The sequence below is a fragment of the Fundulus heteroclitus genome, chromosome 24 (genome assembly GCF_011125445.2).
Source record: "Fundulus heteroclitus isolate FHET01 chromosome 24, MU-UCD_Fhet_4.1, whole genome shotgun sequence".
Taxonomy (NCBI): Eukaryota; Metazoa; Chordata; class Actinopteri; order Cyprinodontiformes; family Fundulidae; genus Fundulus; species Fundulus heteroclitus.
In genome coordinates, this window is record NC_046384.1 from 13236628 (window position 1) to 13261480 (window position 24853).

A 24853-nucleotide genomic window follows, 5' to 3' on the forward strand; every position below is an offset into this window, starting at 1 on the left:
GCTGATAAAAGGTTTATGCTATAAAAATGATCTCCAAGTCATGCAAGGAGTTGTTGCAGCTCTTAAGAGGAAAAGTTTAACTTATTTCAATAATAAGCTCTATAACCAGTTTTATACCATTAAGACAGTTAATCAGCATTATAGCCAATTGACATTTTAAATGGTAGGAATGTTCTTTATTGTGGAAATAGATTAATGTGAATTTTGGGAAATGTTTCATCAAATTAGTTATTAGATGCTTGTCAAAATATCCCGTGTGCGTTAGACACAAAACTCCATAAAACAAACCAAACGTTCAAATATCCGTTTAACAAATAGACAACAAAGACAGAAGGTGTTTTAAGCTGTTTATTTATTCCACAAATTTAGTTTTCATCAACGTTGATCGTCTGCAGACCTGTTGGGAGAAGAAGGAGGAACCATTAAGGAAAATGCTCTTTATTGCTGGTGTGGATGATTTCGGCCGCTGCAGCGTTTCTACCTTTGCACGTGGTGACGGGAACGTATGTGACCAGGGTGTAGAGTTTGTTGGGAGAGTCCTCGTCCTCGTTACGCTTCCTGGACAGCCGTACGCGCATCCTGTACGGCACGTTCCTGCACATCACACCAGGAGAAGGCAACTCAACTACAAGTCGTTTCAGCTGCTAACCCGAATCAAAACATTTTTTTCCCAGGGGCCGATTAAAAAGCAGAAGAAAGCAGCTCTGAGGAAAAACAGCAGCAGCTTCAAGCCACTATAATTTATTCTGCAGACTACGCTCATCACCGCCATGTTTAAAGTACTGGAACATTTCACAGTTTTCCAATCACACATTGAGATTAAAGTATTCACTGCTCTCAGACGGACAGGCTCACCTGATCCCCTTACTCCACACGGCCTTATTGAGGCGAGTGTCGATGCGGACATCAGGAGTTCCCATCTCCTTCATGGCGAACTTGCGGATCTCCTTGATGGCACGGGGGGCTCTCCTCTTGAAACCCCTACAAACGGACATTTATTTAAATTAGTTGTTTGACACAGAAGGGAGGACGCTACAGGTTTTCACCGCATCTCAACTCCTCTGGTAAATGATCAGGTATTAAAGATCCAGAGAACACCCACCGGTCTTAGCTTTTAAATATAAAGAACAACATTAGCCACCAAAACCAGTTGGTTTAAAAGGAATTTGTCTCCCACATAAGGTAATCGCAGACAGACTCTTCATGTCATCTTTTCCTGATCAGTTTAGTTGTGAAACAACTTGGTTTTTTACTGAGATAATGTGGTGGAAGGTGCTTTAAGTCGGCGATTCACGTCTTTTTGCAAACATCTATACCTGAGCATCACCAACAAAAACACAGTTCAAGATACCAAAAACGCACCCGTTGTCAAACAGACTACCTCAACTCAATTACTTAACAGCAAACAACTACATTTACTAATTTGAAACTCACATTTATGTTATTTATGTTAAGGAGCGACACTCCTAAGCGGACCGTCTGTTCTACGAAGCTGACTTCAGACGGAGGAAAATGGCTAAAGGGCAACTCCACCTCATGTTTCCCCACCCTAAGCATATTTAATCGACTCTAGTTTAAAACCTACAATACAATAAAACTTCAAACTGAAAGCAATACTACTCTACACTAATAGAATCTCTCTAACCCAGCTTGTGAAATTTGGACTGCATCCTTCGACACCAACAGCACACAGAGCAGAAATGCACACAAAGAGACAAAGTCTTTTTCTGGGGACAGTTTGGTTTCAATGTACTGGCATAATATGCTAATAAAACTAGCCTGCAGTAAATAGTCATGTAAATCTGCATAAACACATGTACATTGGCACAAAAATACATGTTTTAACCTGTTTTAAATCTTAAATTCTTCTTTGTGTACAAAACTTAAAAAGGAGTTAATGAGCTAGAGGTTTTAGACACGAAAAATGCTTAAAGTAGTCAAAAATTAGGTTTCCACGGTCAGTTTTGCAGACTGAAATAAGAATGAATTTAATCCCAATTACAATAAATCGCAAATCCTGTCTGGCTATCAATCCGTACACAAGAGTCTTGGACGTGCCAGAGATGAGCAACGAAACTGATGTGATCATTATTGCCTTCACCGTAAAACCACCACCACCCAATACAATCAATTGAGATGTCTTAAGACTCGCATCAACAGAATATGATCAATACTTAATGCTGCAGACTTAAAAAAATATATCATTTTGGGTCAGATTTTATTCAGGGAATCAATCCAAACAGGGGGGGGGGGCAATTTAACCAGAACCTCAGCTCGGGTCTGCTCTGTCCTCACTGTAAAGACAGCCACATGGTTGTCATTTAAAACACGTCCCACTGATCTCCCAGCAGTACTCACACTCCGTGGATGCGCTTGTGCACGTTGATGGTGTACTCTCTGGTCACCACCTCGTTGATGGCTGAACGCCCCTTCTTTTTCTCTCCTTTCTTGGTTGGGGCCATCTGGAAAACACGCAATAAAGACTTGACTCAAGCGGCTTCAGCTCGATTAGCATCACTCTCCTGCAGAAAAGTATTAGCATTAAGATTAATAACAACCCTAATGAGCAAGTTATGTTATAAACTAAACTCACGATGAAAACTGTACTTTGGTAAAAGACCGACAGTATTATTCCCTAAAACGAAGCAATTTTCCAAACCAGGCTCAGGTTAGCCATGCTAGCTGAAGCCACATCTTCCGAGCCCCCGCTACGCTTCGTCGTTTAAACAATCAAAATATACGTTCGGCCGTCTCAAAAACACGCCGACACGCACGATAAAGGGCTTACATACGCATTTATAATACTCTGGTGTTGTTTTGGGGGTTTAAAGATACAGGATGGCGATGGATTACAAGAAATTTTCATCCAGAAAAACGTACTCACCTCGGCTCGTAGCTGAGGCGGAAGTCGGAAGGACGGACCAAAACGAGAGCGGTGCGCTTAAAGGAAATGGGTCCGCCGGAAACAGAAGACTCCGGAAACAAATAGGCGGAACGAAAGGTTCCGAGTGCGTTTGTTTCGACGGGCATTTTTTTTTTGCCAAACAGCGGCGTTGAAAAGAAAAATAACAATAAAAACATTTGAAGCAACTGATACCACTTAAAGCTAACAAAATAAAAAATAAAACAACTCTTCATATTTAAAAAATAAATAAATCAACGAACAAGCAACAAGGATTTCCACTGTTAAATACTACCCTCGTCTTCTGACATTAAAAATGTACGACCAAAACCTCCCTGTATTTCTGAGAAAACTGTTTTCGTTTTAAAGGATTTTTCCGAAGTCACATGATTGAATGGCTTTTCACCTTCTTTCTGCTAAAGTATTCGTCGTAGCGTGATGCCTGCTTTTTACTGGAGCCATTGTGCTGATTGCTCGGTCGCATCAGGCTGGCATGTCCTCCATCCGGTGGACAGGTGTCTCTCCATACATAACCCAGACTGTGCACTCAGATTCCCTCAGTCAAGCCAATGTACTGCTTCACTCACTCATTTACGAAATAAATAGATCCATACTAATGATCAGAAACAATATATTGGTTAAATGTAGGTCTCATTTAATTCGGCCCAGCTCAATCACTCTTAATGGAGGGTTTAAGTGTTGAGATGTCAGGGAAGACTTTCATTAAAATAAATTTATATTAAAGATTTAATCAGCATCGCTTTGTCAACAAATCTAGTAGTTAAAGGCTGAATTATGATAGATGTAACATATACTATTCTTCTGGGGTGTTAATTCTTTTTAAACTTGCTTAAATTTTAGGATCCACACCCTTTGCTGCTGTTAGGTACTGTTCCAAATGGGAGGTTTTTTAATGGTCATAAATTTACATTACAATGAACAGTAACCGTTCTGTTTGCCTACATATATGTGGATGTCTATAAACCTCATCTTTTTGAAACCATGCAGAATATTTATTTTTACCAATTATGGTTTGTTGTGTCTTTCTATATCCGGCAGGTGGGCCAGTTTTGAAGTCTAAACTTTTGAGTCAGTAATTTTGTATATTCTAATTGTACCAAAACTGAAAAATAAAATTCCAGAACAAAGTGTTACAATAAACAAGTGCAGCATAATAAATTAGGACATAAAAGTTGGACAGAGTGCAGATCACATGGCCGTACCATTTAGCATTGTGGCATTTTCATGTTAAATTTCCTTTTTATTGTTATTATCATTTTCAGAGAAACTAAATTTTGGAACTTAATAATTATAGACTAAAATAAGCAAAATGAAAAACTGATTCTTACATTCTGTGTGTAATGTAATAATGCATGACCTTTACTTTTTTAAATGAATTACTAAAATAAATGAACCTTTTGATGATATTGCAAGTAGCAGAGATGCACTGTAAAAACAACTCCAAACAGATTTTTTTCATTGACATTTAAGACATTAAGACTTGTATAGCAGGCCTATTATCTCTGAAAATTTAATTAAAGTATTCACTGAGGAAAATACACCATGATATGAAATAATAGTTTCAGTAGTTATTTTTTTCTCAATTACTAAATGCGACAAAAATAAAAGCTAGCTTTTACTAACTTTTTAGGTAAGATCACGCTACTGCAGTAAAGGATAATTTCCACCAGGCATCCCAGCTAACTAAATTATCTATCCGCAAAACTTAAGGCATTTTATAAAAGTATATTTCAGTGAAAATTTAAAAGGAAACCAATGCTGGATTGAAAGCAACCAAAGCAGATGACCCATTTGTATTAAAGCTCTTGCACATTTTTCATGGAAAAACTCCCTATTGAGAACAGAGGCTGAGCTTTCCAGAGTTCTCATTCACTGCCATCTTAAGATTTAAGTCCAAAATTGACTATGACCATAAATTACATTTATACAGTGACGATGAAAAAAAGAAAAGAAAAAAGGATGAACTAGATGCACCCTGCTCCAAGTCACCCGAATTAAATGACCAACTTCTCCCTTTAGCATTCAGCCATTCACCTCTGCAGAAGCCTGGAGACAAGACATTTGGTTCAGGTGGTGGAGCAGGGATTACCCAATGGAACAGAACAGTCTGGAAACAGGAAATATTTGTTTTTATTCTTATTTTTCTTTTCCATACTAATCCAAACCTGGAAAACACCTCAGTCAATTTTTAGACTTTGCCGGTCCTGCAAAACCGAACTGTTGCTTCTAGCTCCCGGGGGTCTCCATCTCTGGTCCTCGGGAGCTACGAACCAGCAACCTTTGGCTGAATCCCCACCCCCGACTCGCCTAAATCAAAAGAACGCCTCTTTATCATGCCCTAGAGAGAAGGTACCCCCCCCCCCTCCCCCAATTTAATCACAGCATCAGGAAGTTGTTCTACATTTATTTTACAATAGAAAAAAGATTCAGCACCACACCAGATATCATTACTTGTACACTTTGAAATTAACTTTGCACAAGAAAAAAAAAAAAAAAAAAAATGTTTTCTAGCGTTCATGTGTGCAGCCACCCTCATCAGAGCCAGATGTGTCCTTGCCTTCATGATGCTGGCCGTCCCGAGGGTGAAGTCACTCTGTATTCTGCAGGTACGGTGTCCCGGGAGTGACAGAAGGGGCGGCCATTGTTTATTCTCTAAGCAGCGTGCTCTCTTTCCTATAGGCGAACGTTCTGCCTTTCCTTTCTCTGTGGGCTGAGCAGGAACCTCAACGTGGCAGCGGTTCGCCTGCTAGTGCTCTGCACTCTCTTCAGTTCATGTCAGGGGAGTCACTGCCAAGCCATTCACTTCCTTTATACTGTTTATACACGGCTGAAAACAAACTGCAACCTCTTTAGGAATAGTTTGGCAGTGCTTTTTTTTAACGAGTTCATTCAAGTCTCTGCAGGATGTGTTGATGATGTGGATTTTTCTTTTTTTTTTAACGGTCAACAGATTTGCTCCTTGGACATGCGGGATGGTGTGTGGATGGCAGGAGCAAATACATGAAATGTTCCTTATTTTCATAGCCCGACAGTCAGTTTTGTACAAAGCGAAGAAGCCGGAGGAAAAATAACGCAGATCTAAGCATTTTAATGCACATTTATAGCAACCAATGCACAACTTACAAAAAAACCCAAAAAACTAGGAATCTGAAGGTGATTAGTGAGGGAGACCTGTAAATTAAAAAACAAAATCATTTTTAAAACACTGCACAGAAACGTCTAATACAAAGTACACCTCCATGAGCTCAAATGTCCGACAGCTGATCCTAGAGCACTTTCACATGGTCCAAAACAACCGTTTCATCCCCCCCCCAGCATGACTAAGACTCACACGTGGTGCCAGATTTAGTCGGACTCCCTCTCTTCAGGACTAAAAGGGCTCCTATGCAAAAGTGATGGAGAACAACGATGCGGCGAGCGCTTTCAGGACACGCACACCTCTGGCTGGGCTGTGCTCAGCTTGCTAATACCAGCGTCTGCAACGTCCGCTGCTGGTGCCGGCCCGCTCTCAGAGCTCTCCGGGGCCGAGGCCTGGCCGGCCATGGTCCTTCTGAAGAGACGGATGCTCATCTGGAGCAGCTCGTTGTCTACCACCGGCGTAGTGGGCTCCTGCTTGGTTTGACCCTGTGGAAAGAAAAAAACGGGATACGTTTTCACACCCGCTCAAGGTTTACAGCGGTACTGATTGTGCGTTAAAGAGCGTTTTGGTTACTTTTTCGTTCTTTAACAGCTGCCGGCGAATGGCAAAGTCCCGGCGGGCACACAGCGCCTTACAGCAGGGGCCGAGGTTGCTCAGTAAGCCGGCCCTCTCCACCCGCCTGTTCAGGGCGGCCATGTTTAGGGCCCCAAGGTCATGCTCAAAGAGCTTATCAGCATCTGATGAGAGAGCAGCAGAGTGATGGATCGCAAAATGATGGCAAATCAGAAGCAAATCAATATAAAAGTGTCTGAAAAATGATTAAAAAAACACCAACAAAGGACTGGGTGGTAATAAGATTTCATCGATTCATTCGAATTTACAATTCTTTAAGATTTCATTTTTGGAAAATCTGGATTTTATTTTGCCAATACACTCATTGGGTTTCCATGAAGAGAACAGCATGTGATGCTGAATATGTGTTTAGGCAAATATATTGTCAAAATATTGTTAAGTAGAAACTTTTTTTACCATAATACGAGGTACTTCATTTACTTATTTACTTTTTTTTTTTACTTAGTTTGAAGTTCACAAGTGCAGTGAAGCCTGTTCTTAGCTCAATGTGTTATCAGCAAATGTTTTGTTATATTTTCATTGTTTATAATGGCACGGCTGCCATCTTGTTTTGCATGTTTCACAGCTTGTTTTTAGTTGCACTTTGAATTCAGGTCAACTCCCTGACGAAATGCTTGACATAAAAAGCAAGGTTTTAAAATAATTTCTTTTTATGAAACAAAAAAGAGGAAAAAAAATCGAATAATCGGATTTGGTATGATAAAATCGGAGATTTATTTTTTAATCGATATCGCCCAGCCCTAGGACTGGGCGGTAAATAGATTTCATCAATTAATTCCAATTTGCAGTTTATGAAGATTTAATTTTAGGAAAATCAAAATGTTTTTTTTTGCTAATACAAAAAAATATATATATTTATATATAAAGATCAGTCCTGAAAGGGGAAATTGTTTTGGTAAAAGATTGCAATGTTGAATATATGTTTAGAAAACTATACTCTAAAGAGGAAACTTTTTTTTTTTTTTTTAACCGAGGGTTTCCGCTACATGTATTTGATCGTGGCGCGCCGCCATGCCTTCAGAATCAGTTCAAAAACATGTTAAAACAATGTAAAGCACACGATAGAGCATAGCTACTGTATATTTGTGCACTTATTCTATTAATATTTAGAGTTTAAAATTAATTTAAATATGGTAAAACATAAAAATGTACTTTTGAAAAAAGTAAAACTATAGACGACAGTCCAGTGTTTGCTGCTTCAAGCCCAATAGGGAAATGTATCTTGGTTTGTTAATTTTTTTGTGTTGAATAAAATAAAAATGTATTTGAATGATTTCCTTTTTATTTCTAGATAAAAATAAAAAACTTAAAAAAATTGTAAATCGGATGTATTGTGGAAAAAAAGGGAGATTTTATCATATCGCCCTACTTTGATGGTACTGTGGTTATAAAACTAGCCCAGAACACCTGACATCTAATTCTTCATCAGAACCAGTTTTATTCTTTATTTGAGCTTCTTTTTCTATCATTTCTACTTTATTCTCAACAAATCTTTATATGTAAGGAAATTAAATTCAACCGTTAGAATTAAAAAGTGAACAATAGTTTTCTAAAATCTGGCATTGGGTGCTTATAATCATGACAGAACGTCCTGATCGCTTTACCAACAACCCAAAAACCCACCTTTGGGATCGTCCAGCTCCGACTTGCACACCTCCTTGACTTGCTCCAGGAGCTCAGGGCCTGCGAGGCGCTTGGAAATGCCCGCCCTCAGCAGCACGGCGCCTGGGGTGAAGCGCAGCAGAGCTGCCCCCGCCGCACGGGGCTCCTGCTTCTGCTTGGGCATCAAGCTGGACCAGTCCACGTCGATCACGTCCAGGGGGCCTGATGACACGGACAGAGCGCTTTAACGAGGAGCGAGGATAAAGTCTGTAATTGACGATGAGAAAAGAAAACCCGGCAGCCGCACCTGTAGTTTTCTCATCCTCCTGCTGGTCCTCCTTCTTCTGACTGTCGGCCAGAATCTCATCCAGCTCGTCGTCGCTGATGGGCTCGTACTCCTCGCCGACAGACGCCACCGACTGCTCCTCATCTTTCCCATCATCCTCCTCTGAAATACATCATTTTAGTTTCAGGGCAGTCAAACTTTTTTAAAGTAGCAGGCCGCACACTATCAGGTAGGAGGGTGCACTTATTTTGAAAAATAGACTCTCCCTGATATATTTTGGAAGCTTTCAATACAGGTGATTATTTAAACAATAGAGTCAGAGTGCATGTTTCAAATTCAATAAAAGGCAAAAAATGTGAATGATCAATTCTTCAAAAACATTTCTTTTTTATCATTATTCTTAAAACATTATTTTTTCACATGATGTTATCATGTTTTAACAAGGTAAGGTAATCTCCATTTGCATAAAAGTTGTTTAATTTGAATTACTAGCACCACATAAAACAGATCAGATTAGGTGAGGTCTATTCATCTTATTATTATTATTCACAGTTCTGTTCTAAAAACGATCGTAACATTTCTTCACGAACAAAGTCGAATTTTTATGATAAAAATACAGGGCTGGAATTTGAAATTGAATATACATGTTGAACTTATTTCAGTCATATCGCTCTTTTCGAAATCTCTTATCTCAGTTTAATTTCACTTGCACTCATCACACACACATGATATCGTATCATCGGCGAGGATTCTAGAGACGAACACAAAATGCATCCCCTGAAAAACTTTGATAATTTGCTGCTGTAATATTTTATTATATGTAATATTATAGGTTTTTCAGAATAAAAAGCTAACAGATGTGCATAATCAAAAAGTAACAGAAATACAATTATAGAGCATTCAGTATTGTAAGAAAGCCCACACTGTTTCTGGATAAATACATTACTGTATGAGTTAAGTTCTATTCCGTTTTATGCCTCTTTCCTTGTAAGTTTGAAATGTCCCATGCTCCTGAATGCACCATAGCTTTCTGACGCTCGTGAATGCATCACACTGGTCTATGAACGCGGTGCTGTGCACGTTTGATCTTCGCTTAAAAAGCTTTGCAGTTTCAAAACTCACGTCGGCTCTCACGGTTTTATTGCACTTTTCGGCATAACACCGGTCTGTGTTTTGATCGGAAAAGTAGCATCTCGGTTGGAACAAGGAACCCAATCAGTCGTTAATGTTGCTCTCAGTGGAGACAGATACTAAGGTGGTTTTTGGGATGTATAATCGGGGAAAAGTAGGCGGCGGCAGGAGCTGCTATAGACGGCGATTTGCTGCCGTTGACCGCCTACTTTTGACTGCCCTGTAGTTTTATTTACATACAAAAAACGCAGAAGTTGACTTTAAAACATGTTTTTTTTTTGTATCCTCTCACCGTCGATGCTTTCGGTCTTCTCCAGCTCACGCTGCTCTCCAGCCACATGATGAGCGTTGCCTGGTTTCTCTGCTTCAGGAGGGCTGAAGGCTTCTCTCGGGAGCAGAGGCTCAAAGTCGCCCCTGTCCTGCCTCAGCAGGTCGCCCCGCGCGTCTCCTCTCGCGTCGCCGCGCCCCGGCGCTCTCGGGTCGCCGTGCGCGGGCGGGTCCAGGAGTCCCCTGTCTCGATCGGCGCCTCGCTCCCTGTCCCGCTCCCTGTCTCGCTCCCGCTCGTGCTGCTGGATGAGCCCCTCCGGCAGCAGGCGCTCCCGCTCCCTCATGTCCCTCTCGCCTCTCAGGAGCGGCTCCCGGCCAGGACGCATGAGGATGGGGTCCCGCCCCCTGCCGGGCCAGTCCCTGGGCTCCGGCTCCCAGTCTCGCTGCGGCTGCACGGGCTGCTGGAGGTGCAGCGGCGGCGGCTGCTGGCTCGGCTGGGGGCGGAAGTCCTTGCGATCCCGCTCCCTCTCCCGCTCGAACGGCTCCCTGTCCCTCTCCCGCTCCCGGCTGTCGTAGGAGCCGGCCCGCGACCTGGACCTGCCCTGCCTCTCTGAATCCGGGGAGCTGCGTCTGGAGCTGTGGCTGCGCGAGTCTTGGCGGTCTGCAAAACAAGAATTCAGATGTGGTTTCCAGCTCAGTTATAACTCCTCCCACTCTGCCAGAAACTAGAGCTGTGCATAAAAATCGATACAAAGATTAATATCGATTTTTTTAAAAAATGATTTAAAACCGATATTCTGGCTTTCAATATCGATATACCTCCCAACACCTAGGGGGCGCTATTGCAGCCTAACCTTCATCCCTAAAATCAGACGTTTGGGCACGTTTTTGGTTTCTGTGATACATTAAATGCATTGAACCAAATGCACTTTGTTTTCCTGTTAATATATCAGTGTTCAATAAATTGAACATAAATATACAGGTTTTGTTGATTGAATGACTTTGAGCATTTGAAAGTAATAAATATCGATATTGGAGTCAAATCAAATCAAGGTGAGCTAAATCAAGAATCGTATCGAATCGGCTGATCCTAGATGATACCCAGCCCCACCAGAAACCCCCGCTGACCTGACGACGTGCTGCGGCTGGGCTCTCCTCTCCGCAGCTGATCGATGCGGGACTTCCTCTCGCCGCCGGGAGGCTCGCCCAGCATCGCCCTCTCCCGCTCCAGGTCTCTCTCCCTCTCCCGCTCCCTCTCTCGGTCCCGGTCTCTTGAGTTGGAGCCCTGGAGCCGGCCGCGGCGCAGGCGTGGCACCTGGGGGTCGTCCAGGTGGGCGGAGTCGTTGGAGGGGGAGCGCGGGCGGCGGGACGACACCCGGCTCTGGGCGCTCCCCATGCTGCCGCTGCGCACCTCCTGCGGCGGGGGCTTCCGGAGGAGCGGCTGGGACATGAGCGGCTGTGGCGTCAGAGTCTGAAGCAGCATCGGGGGGTCCGGGGACAGGAGCGGGGCTATGGGGGGGGCGTTGCCCCTGTCTCTGCCCAGCCGGTGCCCAACGGCTCTCCTGAGAGGCTCAGACGGAGTCCTCTCAACGGGAGGCGGAGGAGGCTGCGTGTCCACCGGACCTCCTCGCTCCGCCTCCTCCTCGTCGGACCAGTCGCTGAAATTGTTTGCTTTGGGAGGAGGGGAGCGCTCGGCGTTCACCGCAGCACCGTGGCGATCCGGCCTCATGGAGGGCGGCGGGGTGCGGGGACCTCTCTTCCTCTTACTGTGAGGCGGCTGGACGGGCGCCTCCTCCTGAGACACGTCCGACTCCCCCCCTGACGACCTCTTCCTCTTGCGCTCGTGTCCCTTCTTCTTGGCTCCCTTTCTCGGCGAGAGCAGAGGCGGAGGCGCGTCGGCAGGCGCGCTACCCGGGGGCTCCGGGTTGAACCGCCCCGCTGCGGGGGCCAAAGCGGGGACTCCGGCGACCTCCTCGTCCTTGCGGCCTTTTTTCAAACCCTTCCTCTGCGTCTTGGTCTTCTTCTTGCCCTCCTCGTGCGTCTGGGACCCGGCGGCGTCTCTGTCTTCGCTGCCGGCGGGGAGCGCCGCAGGGGGAGGTGGGGGAGTGGGTTCCCGCTGCTCCCGGCCTCTGCTGCGAGAGTCGGAGGGAACGTCCGGGAGGTATTCTCCACGCCTCTCGCCTCCTCTGCCTCGATCGGCACGTGACTCCACTTCATCATGGCGGCTGCGTGCCTCCCGCTTCTCCCCGGCTCCCCTGCGGTCCTCCTCTTTCCAGTAAGCACCTTTCTCGCTCGATGCGGTGCGAGGAGGCGACCGTGACAAGCGATCCTGGGGCCTCACCACTTGGCTAAGCAGGCGGTGCTTATCCCCATCTGGACATAAAACATGGAGGAATGAATATATTATTTCAAGAGTCTAATTCAGAGGCGCAAACTACACATTTAAAGATGCAGGGAAATATTTTGGCACCCCTGGTAATGACGTGTAAAATGCCTGAAAATAATCAGACTCAAACATATTGGGAACATAATATAAATGGAAATTAGAAAAAAAATTAAATCCAGAAATTGCTAAACTTCTGGACAGGGTTTGAGAGTAACTCTGGTGATTTCTCAGATTACAACAACAACAAAAAAAAAATAAAAAAAATAAATAAAAATTATATATATTTTATTTTTCACACTTTACTTTTTCACTTTTTTTTAACAGATTTTAGATTTTCACATTTTCTTTTTTCCAATTTCTCCTTTTCCAGATGAGTTTTACGAATTGCCTTCTTTTCTAATTGCGATTTAAAGATCACATCCTCTTCACTTCTCACAGGCTGACCAATAAAAACGCAGTTGCTAATGGCCTGCGGACCAATAGAAACGCTTCGTTGTGCCTCCCTCCAGAGTGAAAGCCCGCCCCCAGAAGTGAAGAGGATGTGATCTGTAAAACGCAACTTGAAAAGAAGGCAATTAAAAAAACTCAATCTGAAAAAGAGAAATATGAAAAAAAATTAAATTTGAAAATATGAAATCTGTAAAAAATTTAAGAAAATTAAATTCAATTTGAAAAAAAGTCCATGAAAAATTAAAATTATTATTTTTTTGATAAAATAAAATCCAAGAAAACAGCAAAGTTACCCAAAAACTTTTTTTTTGATTAAGAAGTTTTGCAAAGTTTAATTTCTGGATATATATTTTTTTTTAATTTCCAAGTCCCTGGCTACTAACAATATTGGAACAAAATTCCCTCCATACTTTCTCTGGAGGAATAAATCCTATAAAAAAAACTGCAGCTGTGGAGAAAGAGCATCAGAAAGGACCCAGGACTTAGGATGATATAGAGATTTTGCAGATAAAGAGTCAAAGGTCCCTCACTAAGTCCACAACAAGGACTTTCAACCTACCATAAGGAGGAATAATTATTATTTCTTAGCGTTGTTTTTCACCCCTGAGGGATTAAATTAACATGTACATATAAACTTTTGGGATTTTCCCTTCTTCTTTTTTATTTTTTACACTGCAGGTTTGGACCACTGCAATAAAACAATAAAAGATACATTTATTGTAAGGCTTTCCACTAAGAGTGCAAACAGATTCGGCCGTTGTCGGATTTCTAACTATCGATGTATACATGTTATGATTTTCCACCGATTTCCCGGTGTAAGAGAGCGAAACAACCGTCTAAAGGTTGGACAGTGCATGCCAATAAAAAAAAAAGGGTGTTATTTGCTTTACACAAGCAAGCTGCCTCCTTTTTTTTTAAAGAGATTTTTCCTACTGTCAGATGGAGGCGGACACACGGGGCTGGGGAGGAGGGGCTGGGGGTGGAGCTTGGGCTGCCCTCGGCCGGTCGGGCGCTCACTTTTGTCCTCGCCGCTGTTGTAGCCGTCGCTGTCCGCCGGGCTGAAGTCCCGCGCCGTCCGCTTAGGCAAGGGCTGCGGGCTCGGACTGCTCTCCACCCGGAGCCTCTTACGGCTGCAGGGGGGACATGAAGGAGTCACCGTATTAGAGTTATAGCAGGTAAAGGTGCCACAATTGATTAAGGAAGTTGTTAAATGAATATTTAGATATATTTAGAGCAGAAATGTATTAAATAATTCAAAAATGTATTCGTTATTGCCTTTTTTTTAAATAAAAACTGAAATAAATGTTTCAATAATCATTATATTTTTAAATAATAAAAAAAATCATTTAAAATAAAAAAGGCAGAAATCACAATTTACTTATAAAACAATTTCGTAATAATGTAAGAAAGCATCAGAAACGTGTGCCATTATGCACAAGATTGTAGCCTGTAGCATCATAATTATATGTTTATTATTTTTATGTACTTGTTAAAACTTTATTTAAATCATTACACAGAAGAATCTAGACCATTTTGCTTATTGAATTGGCCACTTTTCAGAACTAGAAAGCAAACTATTGCTTTGATGAAGACGCATTTAATAGTAATAGAAATGCCGTAAACATGGATAAAATGCGTTTGTGTGTTTCCGTAGGGCTGGAGCTCAGCTGAAAGGAGAAGGCTGATGCAGACGTGCCTCATCTTGCGATCGTCTCGAACCGTCCGGTCATCCCTGCTGTCATCTCTCCTCTCCCGCCTCTCCTCCCTCCCTCTCTCTCGCTCCTCCCACTCTCGCTGCCTCTCCCGCTCCCTCTGCTCCCTCTCTCTCTCCCTTTCCTTCCGTTCCCTCTCCCTCTCCCTCTCTTCCCTCTCTCTCTCCCTCTCCCGCTCCTCTCGCTCCCTCTCGCGCTCCCGTTCCTCCCTCTCCCTCTCTCTCTCCCGCTCCCTCTCTCGCTCCCGTTCCCTTTCCCTCTCCCTGGCCCGCTCCCTCTCTGCCTCCCTCTCCTTCTCCCGCTCCTTCTCTCTCTCCCTCTCCCGCTCCTTCTCTCTTTCCCTCTCCCGCTCCTTCTCCTTCTCTCTCTCCCGCTCCCTGTCTCTTTCCCGGTCCCTCTCGCGGGTCCGGTCGTCCCGTCTGTCCTCCCCTCGGTCCGTCCTCCGCTCGTCCCTCTCAGACTCCTCGGACCGCCTCTGATATCTGTTTGGAGAACCTAAAAAAAATAAAATAAAGGAGAATCGGTCATAAAACGCGTCGTTCTGTCACAAAGGACTGCTAGGACACACACTGCAAAAGGGGAACTCAAAGTAAGTAAATTTGTATATTTTTCCTTGATTTGAGCAGCTAAATAAACTATTCGCCAATGAAGTAAGATTTTTGCACTTAAAATAAGAACAATTCATCTCCATCATTTTATTTCAAGAGCAGGATATCTAAGTATCTTATTTTTGGGGTAAAAATACCCATTCCATTGGTAAATAGTCTTATTTAGCTGCTCAAATTAAGGAAAAATTTACTAATTTCAATAAAATTTGACTTACTTTGAGTACCTTTTTTACAGTGCAACACTAGGCACCGTACTATATTCACTGCAAAAACCGAATTAAAAATAAGTAAAAGCTTTTGAGCAGGTAAATAAGATGATCTGCCAATGTAAAGAGTATTTTTACACCTAAAATAAGATAATTAGGTAAACCACACTTGAAATAAGATGATGGAGATGAGTTGCTCCAATTTTAAGTGCAAAAATCTTATTCCATTGGCAGATCATTTAAATCAAGGAAAAATACACTAATTTCAAGAAAACTTGACTTATTTTTAGTCAGATCATCTTATTTACCTGCTCAAATTAAGGACTAATACACTAATTTCAAGAAATTTGTACTTATTTTTAATTCAGTTTTTGCAGTGAATATAGTACGGTGCCTAGTATTGAACACCAAACTAAAGTTTGAGTCTTTTGTGAGACACTAAGTGCACAAAATGTTGCCAACTTTGGGGGTTATGTCGGTCTCTCTTCATGTTGATGCTTTTTATTCCTTCAACCATGCCTGCTGGACACTTTACACACCAAAATAACATAAGTACAATTTTGTTGACACGGGTGTATTTGTCCTTGATTTGAGCAGGTAAATCAGATAATCTGCCAATAGAATAAGATTTTTGCACTTAAAATTAGGAACAACTCATCTCAATCTTATTTCAAGTGCATTATATCTAATTATCTTATTTTAGGGGTCAAATACTCATTCTGTTGGCAGATATTCTCATTTTCCTGCTCAAATCAAAGACAAATACACTCAATTCAAGTAACGTTTTTCCGTGTATTTTCATATATTACCTCTTGAACTAATACTTTTAGGATTCCCATCATATGTAATGACTTTTACCTGTTTATGGTAAGAAGAGGCTCATTGTGTGAAGCAGATATTCATTTCCCAACAGTAACACATCCTCATCCTAAGGCTTAGCGTTCAGTATTTACTCGGAAAAAACATTAATTCCCTCCAGCTTTCACTAGGACGGCCCAATTAATCGCAATATTTGCAATTTAATCTATGTAACAATGAACGGATAAGACGCGTCCTTTAGTTGCCGGTAACGTGTTTAAAGCAGGTTTGCCTCAATATGGAAGGGAAGAGAGTTGCAGCAGAGAGATAATCTAATTTTATTATTTGTTTTAGAGTTTATATAATCATACTTTATCACCATAAGCTTTCAGGAATCCTCACCATAGCATAAAGTAGCGGTCAGACTGTTTAATGCATTGACTGCTTTGTTGGCTGCTCTTTATGTTCTTATGAGCTTTTCTTACACCGCAAAAAGGGAACTAAAAGTAGACAAAATCCTCTTGAAATAAGCGTATTTTTCTTTGATTTGAGCTGGTAAATCAGACTATTTGCCAATGGAATAAGATTTTCGTACTTAAAATAAAAACAATTCATCTCTATCATCTTATTTCAAGTGCAGTTTAGCTAATTATCTTATTTTAGGGTTAGAAATTCTCATTCCATTGGCAAATAATCTTATTTAGCTGCTCAAATCAAGGAAAAGGATACAAATTTTAAGTAGATTTTACTTACTTTTAGTTCCCTTTTTGCAGTGTATAATATTCTGATTAATAAAAACAGTCAAATTTCTTGTTTTAAATGGTTTTTGTTTAGAAAAATCTTTATCTACAGGCCATTTCTGTTGCTTATGGGGATCAATGCGGAGAAAAGTCAAAATAAATCCCAACTATGGTTGAAATATATCAGATTTAGATTTCTGGCTTTTCGGGGGGGGGGAGCACCCACCTCTCTCTCGGGCGTCTCTGTGCTCCCGCTCTCCGTGGCCTCCCCTCCTGTCGTAGGAGGAGTCCCTGGCGTGGTCTCTTCTGTCGCTCTCGTAGCGGTCGCGATCGGACGTCCTGTCGGCGGCGCTCCGATCCGCGCTCCGGTCTCGGGCCGCGCTGCTCCGCGACTCCCAGTTGTCGTAGCCGCTGTCCAGCTGGGAGCTGCGGGAGTTCCTGTTGGAGCCTGCCGTTAAAGGAGATGTGATTAAATCGGTTCGTCCTGCCGCAGACGAGGGGGGGGGGGGGCGTTCTGCTGGACCTTTATCTGAGGCGGCGTCGGCGCGGCCCCTCCCTCTGCCGTTCCTCTCGGCTCGGTCCGACTTGCTCTCCGTCCTCCCGTCCGTCCGGCCTCCGTCGTCCCGTCCGTGACCTCTTCCGTAGGCCCTGTCGTCCGCGGCTGGCTCCTCCTTCCTGTAGGCGTCGCTCCTCTCCCGCTCCTTCTCCCGGCCCCGCTCCTTGTCGCGTTCGCGGTCGCGGCGCTCCAGCGACTCGCGGCTGGAGCGGGTCTCCGCCTTGCCGTCTCTGGAGTCCTTCGCCTCCCTGCTGTCCCGGCTGTCGCGGGTCGCCTCCCTCCCGCGCTCGCGGCCGTCCCGTCGCTCGCGGGCCTCCCGCTCGTCCCGGGAGGAGAGGACCTCGGAGTCGTAGTCGTCGCGCTCCTTCTCCCGTTTGCTGCGGCTGTCTGCGTGAGGACGGGAGACACAGGGGGTTAGGAGGAGACGCGTTTTAAAAGCTCTGAGGCGCACCGGCAAAGATACCGTCTCTGTGGTCGTGTCTGGGAGGCGGGGTCCGTTCCCGCTCCCCGCGGCTCCTCTCTCGGCCCCTGGAGTGGTGGCGGGCGGGGCTGGACCTGTTGGAGCGCCGGTGCGGCGAGGAGGCGTCGTGGGAGGCGGGGGGCGAGCGGGAGCGGCGGGAGTGCGGGGGCGAGGAGGCGGCGGCCTGTGCCGCGGAGCTCCGCCGGTAGTTGGAGGACGACGAGCGGCGCCGCCGAGGGGAGGGGGAGTGGCGGTGGGCGGAGGAGCCCGAGTGGGAGGAGGGGGAGTGATGACGAGGAGGAGAGGGGCTGCGCTGGTGGCGAAGCGGGGAAGGAGACCTGCAGCGACAAAGACCGATAACTCACGCGGCTGTTTTTACATTTTTTGTAAATCAAGCAGAAGCTGAAGAGTCGACATGAGCAAACCTTTGAGAGGGGAAGGCCAGGGAGGAGGCTTTATGGGAGGAAACCTTGGGAGAGGCCGACTTCTTCCTCACTGGAGGCGAAGCGTCCCTGGATGGAGAAGACGCGCTGCCCGAGTGATCCTCTGACGCCAGCGACCGCTTGGCCTTGTGGGAACTGTCTGAGCGATCCCTGCAAGCAAGAGAGATTTCAGTCCATCACTGCAAAAACGGATCTAAAAATAAGTAAAATGTTCTTAAAGTTAGTGTATTTATCCTTGATTTGAGCAGGTAAATAAGACTATCTGCCAATGGAATGCGTATTTTTACCCCTGAAATAACATAATTAGACATCCTGCACTTGAAATAAGAAGATGGAGATGAATTGTTCCTATTTTAAGTGCAAAAATCTTATTCCATTGGCAAATCATCTTATTTAGGGACAAATACACTTATTTACCTGCTCTGATTTTAAGAACATTTTACTTATTTCTAGTTCCGTTTTTGCAGTGCAAAATTAAAGCGCTCGGCCAACGTGGGAAACATGGAGTGTGTGGCGGTGGCATCGTGCTATGGGGACGGCGGATGGAGCTAAACGCAGGACAAAGATTCACTTTCCAGAAGGACGGCGACACCAAACATGTAGAAAGAGCTACAAATGGATTTGAACGAAGCGCATTTATGTGTTAGAAAAGGCCTAGTCAAAGTTCAGACCTAAAAACAATTGAGAATCTGAGGCCTGACGTGAAAGTTTACGCACAAAGACATTCCACCCCCCAAGTTATTTCTGACTCCACAAGTTTGAATACAAACGCATTTGTTTTTGTAAAAAAACTCACCAATTTGTGTTGGTTTATCACATAAAACAAGTAAATTAAAAAGGGTGAGGAGGAAAAATAATGAGTGAATTATAATGAATTGCTTTTGGCGCACGGCTGACCTGCGTTTCTCCTTCTTCTCTTTGTGTTTTTCCGTGTCTCTGCCCCGGTCTTTGCCCTCCTTCAGCTTCTCCTCGGTCTTCTCCTTGTTTTTGTGTTTGCCTTTGTGCTTCTTCCCGACCACAGGAAGGTCCAGAGGGACGGGCGGAGGGGGACTCGGCGTACGGGGCCCCTTCTTCTTGCTGTGCCCTGCTTTAGTCGCTCTAATGACACACAAAAAAAACCAACCTCTGTTAGTCCACGTCCACCTGGTCACCACACAGAATATAACGGCAACACTTTCTGTGATACCAGCTACAAACGCCATGATAGAAGATTTTAAAGGCTCTCCTAACCTGGTTGTTTCTGAGACAGCTAAGGCCACTGATGACTTCTTCTCCTTCTTTCCAGAGCCTGCCCCTTTGGCTCCGCTCTTGTGTTTCGGGGAGGCGGCGGTCTTCCTGGCCGTGGGCGAATCTTTGGAGCTTAACAGCTCGCCGGAGACCTGAGGGACGGAGGAGACATCGGGTTGAAGCGCGGCGACGAGCGAGTGGCGGCGGACTTTCGAGGACGCGCCCCGTGCGTTCCTTACCTTCGGCAAGACGGCGCCTCTGGTTTTGTTGGGGGTCTCGTCTTTCTTGATGACGATGTCGTCCCTCTTGTCCAGGTTCTCCTGCTCCAGCTTCAACAGTTCTCGCTGAATCTTCTGCCGCTTCATCTCGAGGGATAACTCGTAGTCGTAGTCGCCGATATCAGAATCTAAAGAAGGGGGTGAGGGGAGAAAGTTTTACTTAGAAACTAGAGCAGAATCTGTCAGGTAAGATTTACGCTTTCAACAAGAGCGGTTTTCCTAAAAAAACCTGCAAAATATCTCAACAGATCACCAATCTAGTCATAATAACCTCTTCTTCCTCCCAAGCAGTGGCTCCAAACTCCAAATTGTGAATATTTTTACGACTACAAAGTTTGAATCTGAGTCAGTAGTTGTCAAAGGACTAACTTTTAAAGTGACAATGTAGTCTAACATGGCTGATCCGCACTACATACAAACTCAGAGTAGAAGAAACAAGAGGACATTGTCCTTCATCGCAAGTTCACCACTGATCACCATTTGTTTGTCAAACTAGAGCAAAAAAAAAACCTGAGTTACCACACCTTCACGGTTAGCTTCCCACTCTGCGGGCTCTTCTTCGCTGGCCGGGGTTCGCTCCTTTGTGATCTTTATGTCTTCCTTCTCTCTGTGTCGCCCTCTAGAGGAATCTCTCTGCTATGGGAGCATCAACACAGATCACCCTGAGATTCAGCTGGGTTTTAAAGCAGGATTCAACTCAAATGGAAAAGATGGCAGCGGTGGCAAATCGGTAACATGATTAGGAGCGCTATTAGGTTTTATAACTCACTCTTACTGTGGGGGATGTGGGCTCGTCTAGGTCTCGCTTCAGGTTTTCCGGGTCGACATCCTGTCTTTTATTCTTCATCCTCTCCCGCAGATCACCTGTGGGCCTCTCGGCTGTCCTGCTCGCGCAGACATAACTCGTTCAGCTTTTGGCTTTTTTTTTTTTTACGTCAACGAGAGAAGACGCTTGACACTTACCGGCTGAAGGTGAATCCTTTGCTCCGCGGCTGAGTTCCATGTGTGTAGCGGCAAGTGTTGCCGTAACTGCAGGTACCGGTCTTCAGCCAATTTCTGCAGTGACTCTGGAGAAGACGAGCACTGTTGATTTTATCCAGCTTTTTTAACATTAACACCAATAACTTTTATGTTTTCTGCTGGAAAAGAGAAACCTTGAGCGATACGTACATCAGCAGCATTACTCCCAGTGCTGGGACCGAGTCTCTCAAACACGCTGGGCCGACGAGAGGGGGCGGCGGGGTTGGCGGTGGTGCTGGTCGTGGTGCTGCTGCTGCTCCCGCTGTCCGATATAGTTTTTGAATTCTCCACTGTCACCTTCCGCCTGATCTTGGACATTCTGCAGGACTGAAAAAATTCAGATTATTAACGGTAGCAGTTTTGACAATGAGACAGTGACTCAGAATAGCCTTTATCTAAACAAACCCTATATAAAAAAAATTTTTTTTAACAAGAGATGTGCAACTCAATCCGCCAAATATTAGAATGCAGTTCAATATTTCTGATTAATGATCAGCAGGTCAGGTGATGACCATCATTTTTTTCCCCCTCTCCCATTCATTAAATGTACAAATCTTATAAGAAGTAGTCCAACAATTTTAGTATAGAAATGCATCAACCACCTACACTAAGCATTTTGTATTGAGTTAAAAAAAAATAATCAGATAAGCGTTGATAGGTTTTGATTCGAAAATTTACATAACTTCGCCTTTCATTTATTCCCTGCTTGGTTCCACACTCCTACACGCATCAAAAAAAAAAAAAAAAAAAAAAAAAAAAAATCAGCAGCACATTTTCCCATTTTTACATCAGTATCAGCCTGGCAAAGCCTGAAATGAATGATGCATTTTATTCCCCCCCATGTTTTTTTTTCTAAAATCACTTTAGTCCCATCAAGCATATAACTGATTGTGATGTGACTGTTTGGTCATTTGTTTGTTACATTTGAACACATTTAATGAGCAAAAGTGACAGAACACAATAATGGGAGAAAAAAATAAACCTGCAAATATTAGATGTGTAAATCACCAGCTTTGTCACTATATGTGAATTAGTTTGGTTAGTTTGATTCGATATTTGCTATTACAATTTCCGATCGATATGATGCAATATTATCTGCTTATCTCACTATTATTTACACGATCAACTAAAAGATAATTAGTTCACAGCTCGGGTATCAGGCTTTTGAATCAAACAACATTCTTCTAATTTTAAAATATTTATAATAGACACCTGTTCTATAGTCTCATGCCTAAATTTCAAAATAAAAGTGTATCTTTACAAATGACGAAAAGAATCGATGTTTTCGTTTGGCATCGATTTCATAAGATTATTAGTCATTTATCAATATATAGCAGCTCACATTGTGGGATTAAAAAATAAAAATTAATTATTTTATTGCAAAAAAATATGACAACAAATCAAACAGAATACAAAGAGAATATGCAAAGAAAGTATAAGTTTAAGCGGGGTTTTCCTTTAATCTATATTCCGTAATCCTGTTTGCTTTAAAAGTGAGACTTTTCTGACCCTTAGCTGTGTTTTTGTGTTAATCCTGGTCTGTTTTTGAACCATATTAACACTGCAAAGGTATCCCGCTTAATCCGCTCATGAATTAACTGCACGGCATTGCAATCGAGAAACTATATATAGAAGCGACATGGGAGCTAGCTCCTACGAATAATCAGCAACAGATGCATCTTCGCCGTGCTGCGGCTGAGACAGGTTAGCATCAATGCTGCGAAGCTAAAGCCTTTATACACTTTAAACCTGACTCCATAGTCATAACACTGCGCAATATTCCGTTTCACTCTGTATGTAAATTAGTTTTAAATGCCAGCGCGTTTCATAATTACAGTTTCCGGCCACCTAAGACGGGAGAATCCTTTTAGATTTAGGCTAATGCTAACATTAGCATGGGCCCGGGAGCCACGTCCAGCAGCATACAAGCTAGCCCCGGCGGATTTATGAAACAGGTCTCACCCAGGATATTGTTTTGGTGTCGCATCTACTTTAGACGAGTTAGCGGAGTGAGCGCTTGTCAAGGTAACAAGGCTTATTCTTTCAAATCAAAGGCAAGGAATGCCCTGAGAGGCAACATGTTGGCGGTGAGTCCCTGCCCGTTCTTCTTCTGTGGTACAGGGGCTCTGCGAGCTGAGGCACTACCGCCCATAGACATAATATAAGAGTAGACCCCGCATTGACTGTCGCGGCGCAGGAATTACGGCCGCCATCTTGGGGCGGTCGACCTGCTACCCTAACCTGCTGATTCAAGCTGAATACACAAATTCTAACCTCAGCACTGGGCGGCGTATTTTTGTATAAATTGACGGACTATTGACGTCAGGGCTCGAGGGATAACTTTTCACAAGTAAGATTAAAAGATATTGATTATATTGTAATGCGATTTTTCTAATATTAGATAGAGAGATACTGGTCTACACGTTTTGTGACTTAGTCTCTCCAAAATTGCATCTACTCCGTGAAGGCGTCAGAGCTTTAGACATTGGTGAATAATATGTTCACCAATTATTTATATATATATATATATATATATATATATATATATATATTATTCGCTAATGTCTAACAAAGCTCTGATGCCTTCACAAAGCAGCTGCAATACATATTTATATATGTATATCGATCGATCGATAGATATTTTTTTGTTATGGCCTGGATGTTGGACCATAATTAATCAAAGGGAAGCCCTGCATGGGAAAACTTAAAATGAGATTTATTTAACAAAAATCATAACTGGTTATAGAGGAGAAGGAAAGAGAGAAGTAGGTGGCACAGAGAGCGAGAAAGAATGATCTGAGCTGCTCCGAGCTGGGGTTGATCATCTGGTGCTTGGGCTGGAGCAGAGCTTGGGCTTGCGCTGTCAGGTGAGGAAGCTTGCTGACGTCAGTCTGGCCAGCTGCCTCCACTTCCAATCAGCACCAATTAGAAGCTCCAATCAGGGACTCAGAGTAAACAATCTATATCTATGTGTATGTATGTATGTATGTATGTATGTTTTTAGATGTATGTATGTATGTGTGTATGTATGTATGTGTGTGTGTGTGTTTTGCAGCATACATAAATTCTGTCAGAATATTCAATTACTTTTAACCACACTAAGAATATTTAAATGCACTGAACCACTTGTTATAATAGCTATAGCTTTAAAGTTTATGGCCCCCCTAAATCTCGTCAGCGCCTGTAGGCGAGAGCGGTCGATGCGGGGTCTACTCTTTATATATGTCTATGGTAACATCACTACGAGACGGTGAGTTGGCGGCCGGAACAAGTTTTGTGCGGAGCGGTCCTGCATCGACGCCGTCGGTGAAGTCGCTTCTCGTTTCAAAGTATCCATGTGTTTTTGCCTGTTTTTGCCCTGCCATTCACTATATGCACGCGAGAAAGCAACAACAAAAAAACGCGTGTTAACGTCACAGTGGCGCCTCCAGAAATATTTCATAGGGGTGGCCAGATGGAGCCACTTAAACTCTTGGGGTGGCACTGAAACTAAAAGCTGTAATTTCAGGATTTTATTCTACTGTTGTAGTAAAGCTGCATGTAGAAAACAGGCAGAATCAGAAAGACTTAAGTAAACGCTTACTAATATCTTATGGTTTTTAATGGTTTTCTGAAATTTTAATATTCCTAATGATCTAATGTGCATAGCCCAATAATAGCAGAGTTAACATTTTAGGTTGAACAACAATACATTTTTATTGCGTAATTACATTAAGAATAAGGTGTACATTTATTCATTTATTGGAAAACAAAACAGTTACTAAGGGAAGTAGATACTGGCAGAAACAAATAAAAGTGAGATAGAAGCCAAGGAAGAGCCTCTGTCTTGCTGGCTGTGCATGATAGGATGAAATGCTAAACTGACGCTACTACAATAGACACTGGCCAGTGGGGGCCATGGCCACCCCTGGGCACCACCTGGAGGCACCCCTGTAACGTCAAATAAACATGCAAGCATATCGAGTTAGCAAGCATTTCAGCTTAAAGT

General features: G+C 43.5%; 2 protein-coding genes across 5 annotated transcripts; both read right to left on the reverse strand.

The window, feature by feature from the left end:
• Positions 1–333: 333 nt before the first annotated feature.
• rpl31 (ribosomal protein L31) lies at positions 334–3022 on the reverse strand. Its single transcript, XM_012857255.3, has 5 exons — positions 2885–3022; positions 2359–2462; positions 856–981; positions 482–594; positions 334–397 (listed from the first exon to the last, which is right to left on the reverse strand). Exons 2-5 carry the CDS (start codon positions 2460–2462, stop codon positions 366–368), a joined length of 375 nt encoding a protein of 124 aa, XP_012712709.3. The 5' UTR covers positions 2885–3022; the 3' UTR covers positions 334–365.
• A 2287-nt stretch (positions 3023–5309) lies between these two features.
• zc3h13 (zinc finger CCCH-type containing 13) lies at positions 5310–22994 on the reverse strand. 4 transcript variants are annotated; one of them, XM_021313392.2, is made up of 20 exons: positions 22828–22994; positions 21016–21192; positions 20809–20912; positions 20621–20729; positions 20370–20481; positions 19807–19973; positions 19571–19719; positions 19238–19438; positions 18323–18490; positions 17901–18235; positions 17405–17824; positions 17108–17329; positions 14514–15024; positions 13835–13947; positions 11110–12354; positions 10007–10642; positions 8605–8745; positions 8319–8519; positions 6636–6799; positions 5310–6547 (listed from the first exon to the last, which is right to left on the reverse strand). In XM_021313392.2, the coding sequence occupies exons 2-20, from the start codon at positions 21181–21183 to the stop codon at positions 6347–6349; spliced, it is 5367 nt and encodes a 1788-aa protein (XP_021169067.2). In that variant the 5' UTR covers positions 21184–21192; positions 22828–22994; the 3' UTR covers positions 5310–6346. The 4 variants fall into 4 exon arrangements, with proteins under 4 accessions (XP_021169067.2, XP_021169066.2, XP_021169065.2 ...); XM_021313391.2 differs by having other exon boundaries at positions 20370–20478; positions 20615–20729; XM_021313390.2 differs by having other exon boundaries at positions 20615–20729.
• Positions 22995–24853: the final 1859 nt, after the last annotated feature.

Excerpts from the sequence above, each read along its gene's own strand:
- rpl31 (XM_012857255.3), bottom strand. The coding sequence starts at position 2,462 with ATGGCCCCAACCAAGAAAGGAGAGAAAAAGAAGGGGCGTTCAGCCATC. Across the intron at positions 595-855 it reads GTGTGGAGTAAGGGGATCAG|GAACGTGCCGTACAGGATGC; the intron begins GTGAGCCTGTCC and ends TGTGATGTGCAG. Across the intron at positions 398-481 it reads TCCCGTCACCACGTGCAAAG|GTCTGCAGACGATCAACGTT; the intron begins GTAGAAACGCTG and ends TTCTCCCAACAG.
- zc3h13 (XM_036128162.1), bottom strand. The coding sequence starts at position 21,183 with ATGTCCAAGATCAGGCGGAAGGTGACAGTGGAGAATTCAAAAACTATA. Across the intron at positions 18,491-19,237 it reads GAGAAGAAGGAGAAACGCAG|GGATCGCTCAGACAGTTCCC; the intron begins GTCAGCCGTGCG and ends TCTTGCTTGCAG. Across the intron at positions 13,948-14,513 it reads CGAGACGATCGCAAGATGAG|CCGTAAGAGGCTCCGGGTGG; the intron begins GCACGTCTGCAT and ends TCCCCCCTGCAG.